Consider the following 12,861-nt stretch of genomic DNA (forward strand, 5'->3'; position numbering starts at 1 on the left):
TAGCTCATCCAGGGAGCACATGCCCAGTGAGAGGTGGGAATAGCTCCTCCAGGGAGCACATGCCCAGTAGGCACAAATCATTGGGTATAATTTCCAGCATCAAACAAATAAACAAAAACAAAAATGCTAAACCAAACCAAGCAAACCAAAGCCATGGATGGGGAGAGAGCTAGTCTCAAAATTTTTCTACTTTTAGAAATAAAAATGATTAAAAATGGTCTTGGAGATTATTTTTAGATACAGCACTGTACATGAGATTTCTGTTTTATTTTAGCTAATGCTTCCTAACGGGAGCTAGTCTATATTTTTCTGTGAAGCGAATGTACCTCTCCTATTCTTTGGCACTTTCATATGAGGAAGGGAAGCGAACCTCAGCTCAGAGTCTGTAACAGCCAAGCTCATGTTTGTCCAGGAACTCATTTCCCTCACTGGGGCCGTTTGTGTCACTCTTTGCACTTGTGCTGCTGCCTAAACCTCTACACAGGAAATATAGGAAACGCAATACCAAACAAATCGTAAGGAGCCTCTTTGGGTGTGAGTTATTGCAAGTAAATAACCACAAAACAGGATTCAAAATAAATTATAAAACAATGAGAGGGTCAAGCCATAGAAAGTACTGACTTTGTGTTATTCTCTACCACAAACTGTTAAGGATTGTAGAAGCAGTCAATTAATAGTGGCTGGAGTATAATCATGGGGGGGTTTTGAAGGGGGTGGCGGAGGGTGGCAGGGGGGTTACTTGGGACAGCATCTTAGTTCGTGCCAGGCTAGTACACTACCACTGAACAGTAACCACAGACCTGAGTGTGGCTTGGAGGAGATTCACACCTCTCTTAGTCCTCTCTCTCCTCTCCACCTCCCTCCACCCTGCCTCTGCCCCTTTGGCTCTCCTTCTCTCTCTCTCTCTCTCTCTCTCTCTCTCTCTCTCTCTCTCTCTCTCTTTCTCTCTCTCTCTCCTCTCTGCCCCCTCCTTTCTTTATCCTCTCTCCTCATCCACTTCCGTCTGCCTACTGCACACACACATGCATCACCAACACATACATGAAATAGTATTTTGCACATTGGCAGTGCAAATGGTCCTTACCGTTCGTTATGTAACCTGGTACATACATAGCATGGCTTCCTGGGACAGAGTGGGCTAGGGTGCTTATGCTGGGAGAGTGACGCACATGTACTGTCAGGCTATAGCTACCACTTACAGCAAAGGAGGAAAAATACCTGGAGTAAATTCCATCATTTCTTATAACATCAGCACCTGTGTATATAGACAAAAATTCAGCATTAACATGTTATTACAGTTGACTGCTACTATTTATTGAGTTATTCAAACATTAATCCCTCTTCATGTAGAGCACACGGAGCTCTTTGGGCTCCCAGAGAAGCACAGTGGGAACCTGAGGTGGTAAGCCCAGGGGTGTTCCTTCAAGGGATGCAATGCCAGACCTTTTATCCACCTCAATGGCTCAGAGCAGAAGTGCTCTGTAGCCTAGTGACATTTGTGCTTTCTGAGTAGCTAGAGAGCACATCAGACCCTCCCTCAAACCTTCATCTTGAGCACGGTTTTTCTCAGTCAGTTTAGAGAACCTTTTGTTATGGATACAACCACTTGTGCTGTACAAAGAGTTTCAACGTAGTCACATTTGATCTTTACTTAGTTTCTGCAAGAGATTTATGTGTGCTTTGCTGGGCCTGTGTGTTTGAGTTAATTATCACTGTTTGAGTTAACTATCACCAGAAAATATTTTTTTTATCAAATTGCACTGTTCTTAAATATGCTTAAAATAAACAACCTTGTGTCAGACTTTGAAATTGAACCAAACGGCCTTCTTGTTTGCCGAAGATTGTCTCTTTGTAGGCCTATGAAGGACACAGATACCACCACCCAGGCGACATCATTTCCATATGGTGTGTGCTATTGTAGCTACTTTTGATATTATCATGAGGTTTAAAATATGATGGTATCGTAATTTCTTCCTGGGACTGCTTAATTTCTGAAAGTTTGTCTTCTAAAGTGGACCTCTGACTGTATTACTCTGAATGCACCCAGCCTCATCAAAAGATGGCTGGGCTCTGCTTATTTCAGTGATAACACTTAAAAGTCACTTAAACATGGAACCTTTTAACACTTACAAATGGAACCTTGAAGGCTTCCATCCTTATGAGCCAATCTATTTTCAACTTAAAAGCTATTAATAGTTTCTATAAAAACAAAGCACATTCTTAAGACTATTGATCACCATATGGTCATATTTATTCACCCTTTTGAAATGAAATGTATCTTCAAAATATGAATTCAAGTGTACATATACAAATTTTCATTAAACTTCAAAGAAGCTTTTGGTTGGGAGCCCTATATGAAATGTTGAACAGCGTTGGTAGCGTGTAAACAGTGCAGAGCTAATTGATTTCCTCATTGGAGGACGCACTTGACTGCGGGTGGAGTGTAGGGAGTTCCCTGAGCAACACTTAGCAGGCCATGATATTTGCCCACTGTCCCTCGCTGCAGGATGCATTCTGAGAGCCTACTCAGTGCTGGCTTCCTTTCATCGTGACCCTCAGAGGGCAGCAAGAATCAAGGCCAAGTCTGTGGCCTAGAGCAGAAAGATCTAGACCCCAGAACAACAGTGCTCTTGAGGCAGTTTGTCACACTGGGCAAGCAGCCTGTAATATCTTCAAGATCATGCCAGTTCTCACATTACACCTCGAGCTCCAAATGGTGACACTGTGTTATTATTAAAGTGCTCTGAAACCAGCTGTCCCCACTCTACGGAGAGGTTCTGCAGCGTGAGAAAACTGGAGGTCTGTTTACATAAAATATGTAGTAATCATGTTATCCACAAAGACTTAGATTTTTATTGCATTTTTTGTAGATGGCAAGAAAACTAAACTTTGGCATTTAGTGGCATTTAGATGGGCTGTCTTTGTTGAGAAATTGCAAAGAGAGATTTGTCCATCCCCTACAGCCTCTGCAGCCACCTCTTCTAATCACTGATGCAGAAGGAAATGGGACAGAGCCTTGTCTAGGAAGTCGGGGAACTTGGATTTACGTTGTGGATCTTTACCAGGAGAGTGCTGAAGCTGGGTGCCTCTGAGCCTCGGTTTTATGTCTATGAAGTGGGTGGATGTCCCCTTCCTCCCTGATCACTTCCTGTGCATCCTTCCCAAAGATGCATGTTCAGGGGAAGCATGTGGGGAACCTGGCAAGTTCCCGAAGAAGGAGACCAGACTTTGATGGAGGTTCATCTGAGTAGCTGGGGTCCCCTGCAAACACACGATCTGCTATTAACACCTAGAACCCCATCGTAGTGCAGCAGCGCGCTACCCCACCTCACCTGCTCCTTCATCCAAAAGTTGCAGTGCAACAGGATCTCCAGCCTCCGGCTCAACTGTTGCCACCACGGTGGCATTGAGTATGGGTTGCAGGCCCTTCCTCACATTCGCATAAATTATCACTGGCTGAGGAAAATGAGTGCTGTCTCTTTCTACAAAGGCTTCCACGGTGGCTGGGGACATGGCCAGGCTGGAGGCCCGGGAGGCCACTGTCACTTTCAGAGCTTGAGGAGAATGGTGGGTGTTGTTCAGAGTATAAGTCCAGGGCCCATGCTGCAAAATAAGGTGTTGTTTTTGTCAAGCGTGAAAAAGAAAAAAAAAAGTCAGCACTTCATTGATGCTGCATTTTTTTTTTAAATACAAAATGATGTTAGGAAGGCATTCTTAGTAGATAATTGGCCTCTGGCCAGCCACTTTTACTGTTAGGAAGGCCTTCTTAGATAAATGGCCTCTGGCCAGCCACTTTGACTGTTAGGCAGATCTAGAAGGCAAATCCATCCGGGTTTATTTGGAGCAGTGAGGATGCATTTTGACTTCCAGATTTAGAACATTACGGCAAATGTGTGCAGTGTCAAAGGACTTTTATTAATATGGACTCCTTTACCCAAAAGAAAATTAAATACTTTAGTTCATTTTTAGAACTGACAAAATGATATAAATTAAGAATGCCATTGCGATATCCATCGACACCCTGGGCTAATATACCAATATCCTTCCTTTGTTTCCTGCCTCTCAGGCCCGCAAAATTTCAGAGAACAAAAAAGTACCCACAGGGCTAGAGTATGTAACCTACTATTATAAACAGATCAGAACTGAACAGTGTCTATGGTGAGTAATTTTTATAAATTCTGCTACATATCATCCTCTTGTTTCCACAAGCTTCGGGGAAGAAACAATACAAATAAAAAATTGGGGGAAAAAGACTAAGACTTTGTGTAATAGAGTGTTCCCTTTGGACTAAGCTAAGGCCTCTTCTGCTGTCCTTGTTTAATCCCTGGGGGTGGGGGGAAGAAATGCAGTGGGCCAAGGTGGGACTCAACCAGGGGACTGCCGTTGCCACCACACTCTGGGCAGCCTTCCTCCATGGAACTGGTGTGCTTTGCTGTCTCCCAGGGTGGTCTGAGTCAAGCACCAAGTCACCTCTCACTGTCTTGCTTTGAACTGATGGCATCACCAGACATGGCAGGAACCTCCAGATAAAAAAAAAAACGTTCTCTTTGGTGCTTCTAATCCAGAAGAAGAAGTCGAGCAAGAGAGCAAAACAGAGGTAGCCTAGCATCTCCAGCCCTTCTGTGAGAAGCAACAGTGGATTTGCAGGACGGTTCAGTAGGAACAGAGAAGGAGGGATTTTGGAGAAAGGTATGAGCTGGGGCAGAACAAGCCAGACACAAACAGTCCAGTAGCAGCCATAGCTGTTGGTATTTCATCTTGAAAGTGCCACAGAGTTTGGAGCAAGATGCGGGTTTCAGAAAGGTCTGCTCAAGGGGCTGAGGGGTAGACTGGAGGTCGCCAGCTCGGAACCCAGTAAGGAGCTACCTGGGTAAGACCCTGACTTAAAACAGAAAACTATGGGAGTAGGCTGAGAAGGGGAGCGCTTGATAAAGCCGTCAGATCTAAGGGATTCCTGTGTCGGCTCCCAGCCTCCAGGGCTCGATTTATCCTTACTCTCTGTACTCCCTTCAGCAGCTCTAGCAGCTTATCTACAGGGCCCATAGGTCACCTCTCCTTCCATCTTGCTCACACCCTTCCTTAACACACACTTCTCCAGTTCATTCATCCTATTATTACCAGCATCCCCGCTTTGTCTTTGAGCTTTCTGACATCCAGAATTCAGTTCAGAACTGAGTTCAGCTGTCCAGAATGCCATCCCCACTACCAGGTTTCACTGTCTCCCGTCTTTCCAGGAGGATGCCTCTCATCCCTTAGGGAGCATCTTCTTCCTGTCCTCACATGTGTTCTAGTAGAGAGAGCCTGGTGCTTATGCCTAACCAGGGCGCTTTGATGAGTCAGCACATTTCCTTTGTGTTCCACATCTAAGCTTGGGACTCATTTGCAAGCTCTACTCATGGCTGAGCAGTTAGTTATAAACAGGTTGTCACACTGACCTTAGCAGTTCCTGGAATCTTAAGGCTGGCTGTCCGAAAGGCCAGATTGATGACAAAGTCATCAGTGTTGTATTTTCTTCCACTAGGATCCAATAATACAATCTCAGGGGCACCACCAGTCTGCCACATGACTAGGAAAACTGTGTCATTGCCCACAGAGCTATCCACAGTTACCGTATTCGACAGTTGGTGCTGGGGTTGCACAGTTTCGCACCTGCTTTCAAGCTGTTAAAGAGATGTATGTGAAAGTTTCTAGTAAATATACATTTCCTCCTTTTATAACAAAAATATGAATAGGCAAAGGTAAAAGGCATTTAATTCAGACCTGTATCTATATATTTAAATCAAATTAAAACAGTGCATTATATAACTAGTTAAGACCTATCTTCTTACAATTAATGCAAGTATAATGCATTATTATTTTTGTTTGTTTGTGATAAGATCTCAGATAGCTCAGGCTAGCCTTCAATTCTTTATCCTCCTGTCCCTAAATACAGGAATTGTAATAATTGTGTGCCACCATGTCTGGCTTCACTATTCATCTACTTGGTTGTTTCCTGTGATGCTGGGGATTAAACCAAGAGTTTCTGCTCACTAGGTAAATACTCTACCATTGGGCTACACTGCCAGTGCCCACCATTACACCTCAAAATTAATTTAGTTGATTTCATATTATCTATGATGAAAAGGAACTTTGGCTTCACATGACCAATCATGATGAGAATGAGCTCCTAGAAGACTTTGCTTGTTAATATGTTTAAATGGCTTTAATTTATTTAATGGTATCCAGAGGCTTTTACAAGTTTTTATAAGCAATTTAAAAAGGAAATTTAAAACTTATATGGCGGTTGCATTTTTGTTTTGCGAGGGAGCTTGACGGTGTTCTCTTTAATGGCTGCACACACACTCTCACCAATAGTGTGGACACTCACCAACGTTCACTCTTTTACTTTTTTATATCAGCCATTCTGGAAACAACACACTCTCATTGTGCTATTAATCTTTATCTCTCTAGTGATTAGCTATTTTAAACCTCTCTTCACACACCTGTTGGCTATTTGTATGTCTCCTTTTTAATAATGTCTACTCTTGGGTTTATTGTCCTGTTGTTTTTTGTTGTTGTTGTTCTTGTTTGTTTGTTTTTCTTTTATTCAGACAGGGTTTCTCTGTGTAGCCCTGACTATCCTAGAATTTGCTCTGTAGACCAGGCTGGCCTTGAAATCAGATCGATCCTCCTGTCTTTATCTCCCCAGTGCTCGGATTAACAGAGGGCACCGCCACATCTAGCTTATTGCCCACGTTTAAAAGTTGGGGTAGCTGGGCATTGGTGGCACACACCTTTAATCCCAGCACTTGGGAGGCAGAAGCAGGTGGATTTCTGAGTTTGGGGCCAGCCTGATCTACAGAGTGAGTTCCAAGACAGCCAGGACTACACAGAGAAACCCTGTCTCAAAAAAAAAAAGAAGTTTGGGTATTATCACCTTTGCTGTCGTTGTTGGAGCTCCTCAGGTATTTTGGATGTCTGCTGCTTTTCAGAGCACAGATTTCAAATACTGCCTCCTTCCACAGGCTCTGTGTGTGCTGGCCTCATGGTTTGCTTTGCTCAGTAACATTCTAGTTCAATGTTGTCCAGTTAGTCATTTTAGCCTTTATGCTGTGGGAATCTTATCTCCTGTCCCTGACTCTCTTGTTCATCCTGAAATGCTGAAATATTTCTGCCGTATTATCTTCTAGTAGCTTCAGTGTCAGGTTTTACCAGGACAATGTTAATCTCTGTGCCTTGGGTTTTGACTCTGGTGAACGATACTGGGCCACTTTCATTCTTCTGCCTGGGAATATTCAATCTTTCTAGCAACTTTTATTGAAAAAAAGTTGTCTCTCTTTAGTGCATGTTCTCAACGTTTTTGTCAAAATTCAATTGGCTAGCTGAGCACAGCGGTCTGTCTGTAATCCCAGCATCCAGCAGGCTGAAGCAGGAAGATTATGAAGAGTTTAAGGCCAGCCTGGCCTAGCGGGCTAGCCTCACGTTTGCTAAGTAGAATACTACTGGTGGGTAGAGTTTTTCTGTAGCACCTTGCCTGTCTCCCCAGGCCTATATCGCTCCTGCCTAGACGCCTGCTGTCTGCCAAGTTGGGAAACCCTTCTGTGATGTTTTATGAAGCTTTATCTTTGACCTTTGATCACTTGATAACAATATGTCTTGGTGCATTCATTTGACTTCTAGTTAGGGGGCTATAACCATCTTTACCGTGCATATATATCTGCAATGTTAAATATTTCCTGGCAATAATTCCCTGGGTTCATTGTTTACACCAAGCATAACTTGGCTGGTTGACTTGCCATCTGTGAGGAAACTACAGGTGAAATTCTGCTAGAAACATTATTCAATTGTGTCCAAATGGAGTGAAAAAACGGCCCCTTTAAAAGTAGCTTGGATGCCAGCAAGTGCTAGATGACAGGAGCCTGAGATAGCTGTCTCCTGAGAGGCTCTGACAGTACCCAACTCATACAGAAGTAGAGGCTCACAGCCATCCATTGGACTGAGTACAGGGTCCCCAATGAAGGAGCTAGAGAAAGGACTCAAGGAGTTGAAGGGTTTGCAGCCCCTTAGGACAAACAACAATATGAACTAACCTATACCTTCAGAGCTCCCAGGGACTAAACCAAAGAGTACAAACGGGGGGACTCATGGCTCTAGCAGCATGTGTATAGCAGAGGATGGCCAAGTCAGTCATCAATGGGAGGAGAGGACCTTGGCCCTGTGAAAGTTCTATGCCCCAGTGTAGGGGGGAATGCCAGGGCCAGGAAGCAGGAGTGGGTGGGATGGTGAGCAGGGAGAGTGGGGAAGGAACAGGGGTTTGTTTTACTTTTTATTTTATTTTATTTTATTTTAATTTAATTTTTTGGGAGGGGAACCTGGGAAAGGAGATATTGTAAATAAAGAAAACATCTAATAAAAAAAAATACATGTTAAAAAAAGAGTAACTTGATAAGAGGAGGCTTTTGTGCCCCAAATCAAATAAGTAGTACTAATTAGAGAGGCAATTTAAAACTGAAGCTGGTGGCTTATGCCTGTGATTCCTTTAGTTAGAAGGTGGAACTAGGAGGACTAGAAGCTCAAGGCTAGCCTGGGCCATGCACTCACCCACAAACACCAAGAGGGAGGGTAGAGATCTGGAAGTTTCTAGAACTTCATGAAATAATTAATATTCCTTATCAAGATGGTGGTACAGCCAGAGTGTAGTTGAGGAAAAGTTAATGGACTGAAGAAATGAAAACACAGCTTCTTACTTTTGTTTTGGATCTTATCCCTACATCCTCCATCCCACCTTACCCTAACTGACCCTACTCTACCCTATCCCACCCCAGCTCCATTTTCTGCCATAAAGAAGTCTTTTCATGGACCTTGAAAGCTGAAATCATTACAGAAAATCACTATTGGAATTGAGCCATGCAGACATGAGGCAAAGTGAGGCTTGGTTCTGGGGATCCCAGAAGCTCCTTAGAGCTTTCTGCACACAGAGAGTTCCCTAGGCAAGTATCGTGATAACACAGACAGTGCAGTCCATCTGGCCCACTCTCCATCTCTATATAGAAAGACTGACATCCTGACCTGTAAGCTTTGCTGGAAGATGTCTCCTGTTCCAGAAGAGATTCTACCAAAAGCTTCAGTCATTCCGTTAGAAGTAAATTTATCTGGAATGAAGAACTTTAAACCTCCTGAAATACATAATTTGAACGTTGACTATTAAGATAGATACAGAAAAATAAAAGAGTAAATCTTCTCTGACAAACTGTGTCTATAAGAAAGTGTTAGTGGGAGTTAGTGGGAGGTGTGCTTGGCTCACTTTGAATGACATCTGATGTAACTATGAGGCATGTGGTCTTATAGAGCTGACTTTGACTGTCAATTCATGGCTATTTTCTCAGGCTCTAGTACTCTGCCCACTGCAGAAGAACTCAGTAAACCCTTACTGGGTAGTCTGAGATCCAAAAGAATTCCTAAATAATTTAGATTAATTGCTAGTAGTTGCACAGCTATGTGTTTGCATTTATAATCTGAGAGCACTATTTTTAAAAAATAACCCAATATATCTTAATTCTCAATAGTCAGTCTGTTACATTAGTTTTTATGGGATGGAAGATGAACTTATTCTTTGACTCATTTAGAAAAAAGACCAGTGTATATCTTACAATGCTACTTGTGTGTCTACTCTAGAATGTGTTGCAGCTAGTCAATATGATTTCAGCTTCAAAACTATGTGTTCTCAGGCTAGTTTAGCAAATCATAAAAATAAAAGTTTTCATTGGATGGACAAAATTTCAACTCTAGAGAAAACATTCAAAATTTGGGGAAAAAATTAGTTATGTTTAGTAATGATTTGTATGTTTTAAAAAGAAAGCTTTCCTATTTTTCCCCCAATTAATACCTATAACCTGGGTTTCACAGCTTAAGGGCATGCTCTGAAAGATGCCTGCTTAGGAGATTTTTACCTGTAAGATGTGATAATTCCCCCACTTTTCTGGCTTCAGAGGAACCCAGGACTATGGAGTGAATGGTGGATCCACTGCTCACCGTGGTGAGCAGGCAGTTGGCGATGTGTTCATCTGCTCCACTAGTCACTAATATCATGACAGAGCCATCGGCTCTTCCATTCTGCTTCTCAACCACCTGAACACAGAGAGCCATCAGTTGCTATAAAGGAAACGTAACTCAAGCTGTGTGACTCAACAGAGGAGTTCATTCTCATGTACAATTGGCTCCCCATGTTGCCTCTACCTCTCCAAGGTCCCCCGTGCTCTATGACCATCTCCAAGTTGTTCCTTACCTCGCTTTGCCTCGTCGAAGATATTGTGTTCATTATTATATGAGAGCGGTGCCTCTAAGATCTAGCCAGTGATGGTAAGATGGCTTAGAGCAGTGGTTCTCAACCTTAGTTACACCTCAGAATTAGATGGCACTGTTTACGAATTTCACTGCCAGGCCACACACCAGATCAGTGACCTCACAATCATAAGACATGAAACTCAGGCATCATGGCTTTGGTTTTATTTTGATGTTTGTTTGCTTGTTCGTCTATTGTTGATAGTTTTCATACCTGAGATTGAACTTAAAGTCTCAAGCTCACTAAGCATGCTCTCTACCACTGAGCTACATCACCACACCCTGCCTTTCAATCAGTTGATGTCAGTGGGCAGCTTGGGCTGAGCAACTGTTGTCTGCGGGTGACAACTGTTGTAGCTGATGTCTTGGTGTCTGTCAGATGGTGGACAGCACCTCACAGGCTGGTTTAGATCAGCTCTGTCACTTCTGAGGCACATATCTGGTCTTAATTGTGTGTTTGTGTCTGTGTGTGGGTCCACACATACGTGTAAGTGTTTGACTTATTTATCTTCTCTGTTCTTATCTTTGAAATCTGGTTTGTTTGTAGGCAGAGACCAAAACTGATGATTTTGCCTTGAAGTGATTGCCACATCTGGGGCCACTTCAGAATAAGTGGGGACAGTTTGGAAAGACTCGGGACATAATACTTAAGTCCGTAGGCATGGTCATTGTCCTTACTTATTTACTTGTTCTGCCAATCAGCAGTTACTAATTAATTATGGCATAAGTTACTGTGTCAGGCCCAGGGAGTGCAATGGCTGGAAGAAATGGACTCTGACTATAAGCATCATCCATCACAGCTCTCTTACGGCTGAGGCCACTACGGCTGCGCTGTAAGAGCATTCTCCTTTTCATGAACAAACAAAGCCAAGAAACCCACCCCATTCAGTCCCAAAAACCTGACACCCAAAATGAAAGAGAAGATAGTAAAGGCAACTGGAACTCAGGGCGCTGTACAGACTCAAAGCCTTTCTTCACCCCTGCACAGATGTTTGCTTACCTCAAAGCCTTTCTTCACCCCTGCACAGATGTTTGCTTACCTCAAAGCCTTTCTTCACCCCCGCACAGATGCTTGCTTCTGCTTCAGTGGATACAGAGGTTGGCAGGTACGAAACCAGCAGCTTCCGGTCATTTTCACTGTTAATTTGTTGCAGCGGGGCTTGGATTTCTCCTTTGCTATCAAAAGTGACAATGCCCACAAAAGTATGCGCTTCGACAACCTGCATCAAGTACAGTTCAGCCGCTTGTTGTAGTCTGAGGAGTCTACCTCCCTAGGTCCCCAAAAGAAAAGAGGGGAAAAAAGAGAGGAAATGATATTTGATTGGTAGGCCAATGACAATGAAGTAATTCAACTTGCAACAAAAAAATCTGTTCATTTTTTTATAGACACTGTACAGTTCCTTGAGTTCTAGAGTAATTTTCAATTAATTAATTAATTAATTATATGCTCAGAAATGTGTGTTGGGGTGTGCAGAAGAAAGGGTGCTGAGCAGCAAGCTATTCACAGTTAACACGGCATATCCTCACCCTTCACTCCAACTCAGAATCTAACAGCCTATGATGTCAATGGAAGATAGGTACGGAACTGATTTTTTAAAAATTCAGTCCAAGTAAGAGGAGATATTACAAAGGGATCTGGTGATAGAGGTGTGGCGGTTGCCGGCACCTATGTCTGTCCCCTGGCGTGGTGGCCATTTGAGGCTGGACACTTTGTCTATGGAGTGAGCATAATAATAGGTTTATCAGTTTTTATAGTTGCTCTAAGGATTACCTGCAATATATATATGTGGCAGGCAGTAATCAAGCACTGTGACAATGCTGCCAACGAACCCACTAGGTAGGCACTTTTTTGATGGCCCTGAAGGGAGGGAAGGAGGCAGGATTTAGGATCTCAGTGACCAGCTGCTCATAGCCGGCTGTGACCTCTGTCCCCACTGTTACCCCAACCCCACCCTCCTCACACTTCTCAGGACACATCACCAATTTAATGTCACATGGACATCTCAAACTAGACAGCATCTTAATTTATTGACTCTCTCCAAATATTATTTCTCTTACAAGCTGGGAAGAAAATGAGTAGATGAAACATAGACCTTTGAATTCTCCCTTAGCCTTTTATAATTTTTTTATGACTTCATTCTTTTAATGTGGTGATATCCAGTTGCATTTGTTTTCCTGAAAATGCCACACTTTTATTCGTGTGTGTGTGTGTGTGTGTGTGTGTGTGTGTGTGTGTGTGTGTGTGTGTGTTCCACATTCTCTCTTCCTATTTCCCTGGTGTTGGATACCTAGCTGGTGTGGGCACAGAAAACATTACTTCTTTTTAGCTCTGGTTCCCTTCCTTACAGAGCGCAGGGGATGATTAGGAACATAGTAGTTTTTGTCTCCATCATGGTGATGGGGTGGGGGGAGAGTTACACTTAGCACCAACGTGGGGATGCTAATGGGGTCAGAGATCATGTGTAGATTTCATTTATCTTACCATCTCAATCTTTGGGTCTCCTTCTGAGTTTGCCCTACCTATTTCTCAAGAAAATAAGA

General features: G+C 43.0%; 1 protein-coding gene across 6 annotated transcripts in view; it reads right to left on the reverse strand.

The window, feature by feature from the left end:
* The window catches only part of Clca2 (chloride channel accessory 2), a 42,675-nt gene that overhangs the window by 4,226 nt on the left and 25,588 nt on the right, over positions 1 to 12,861 (reverse strand). For 5 of the 6 annotated variants that reach the window (XM_031375737.1, XM_031375735.1, XM_031375736.1 and 2 more), the window contains 7 exons: positions 12,092 to 12,178; positions 11,361 to 11,591; positions 9,930 to 10,107; positions 9,049 to 9,155; positions 5,436 to 5,660; positions 3,333 to 3,603; positions 1,085 to 1,255 (listed from right to left, as the gene is read on the reverse strand). In XM_031375737.1, coding sequence (XP_031231597.1) covers positions 1,085 to 1,255; positions 3,333 to 3,603; positions 5,436 to 5,660; positions 9,049 to 9,155; positions 9,930 to 10,107; positions 11,361 to 11,591; positions 12,092 to 12,178 — 1,270 coding nt within the window. The remainder of the gene's footprint in view (positions 1 to 1,084; positions 1,256 to 3,332; positions 3,604 to 5,435; positions 5,661 to 9,048; positions 9,156 to 9,929; positions 10,108 to 11,360; positions 11,592 to 12,091; positions 12,179 to 12,861) is intronic. The other variant, XM_031375734.1, reaches the window with a different exon arrangement.

This window comes from Mastomys coucha, unplaced genomic scaffold (assembly GCF_008632895.1).
Source record: "Mastomys coucha isolate ucsf_1 unplaced genomic scaffold, UCSF_Mcou_1 pScaffold16, whole genome shotgun sequence".
Classification (NCBI taxonomy): Eukaryota; Metazoa; Chordata; class Mammalia; order Rodentia; family Muridae; genus Mastomys; species Mastomys coucha.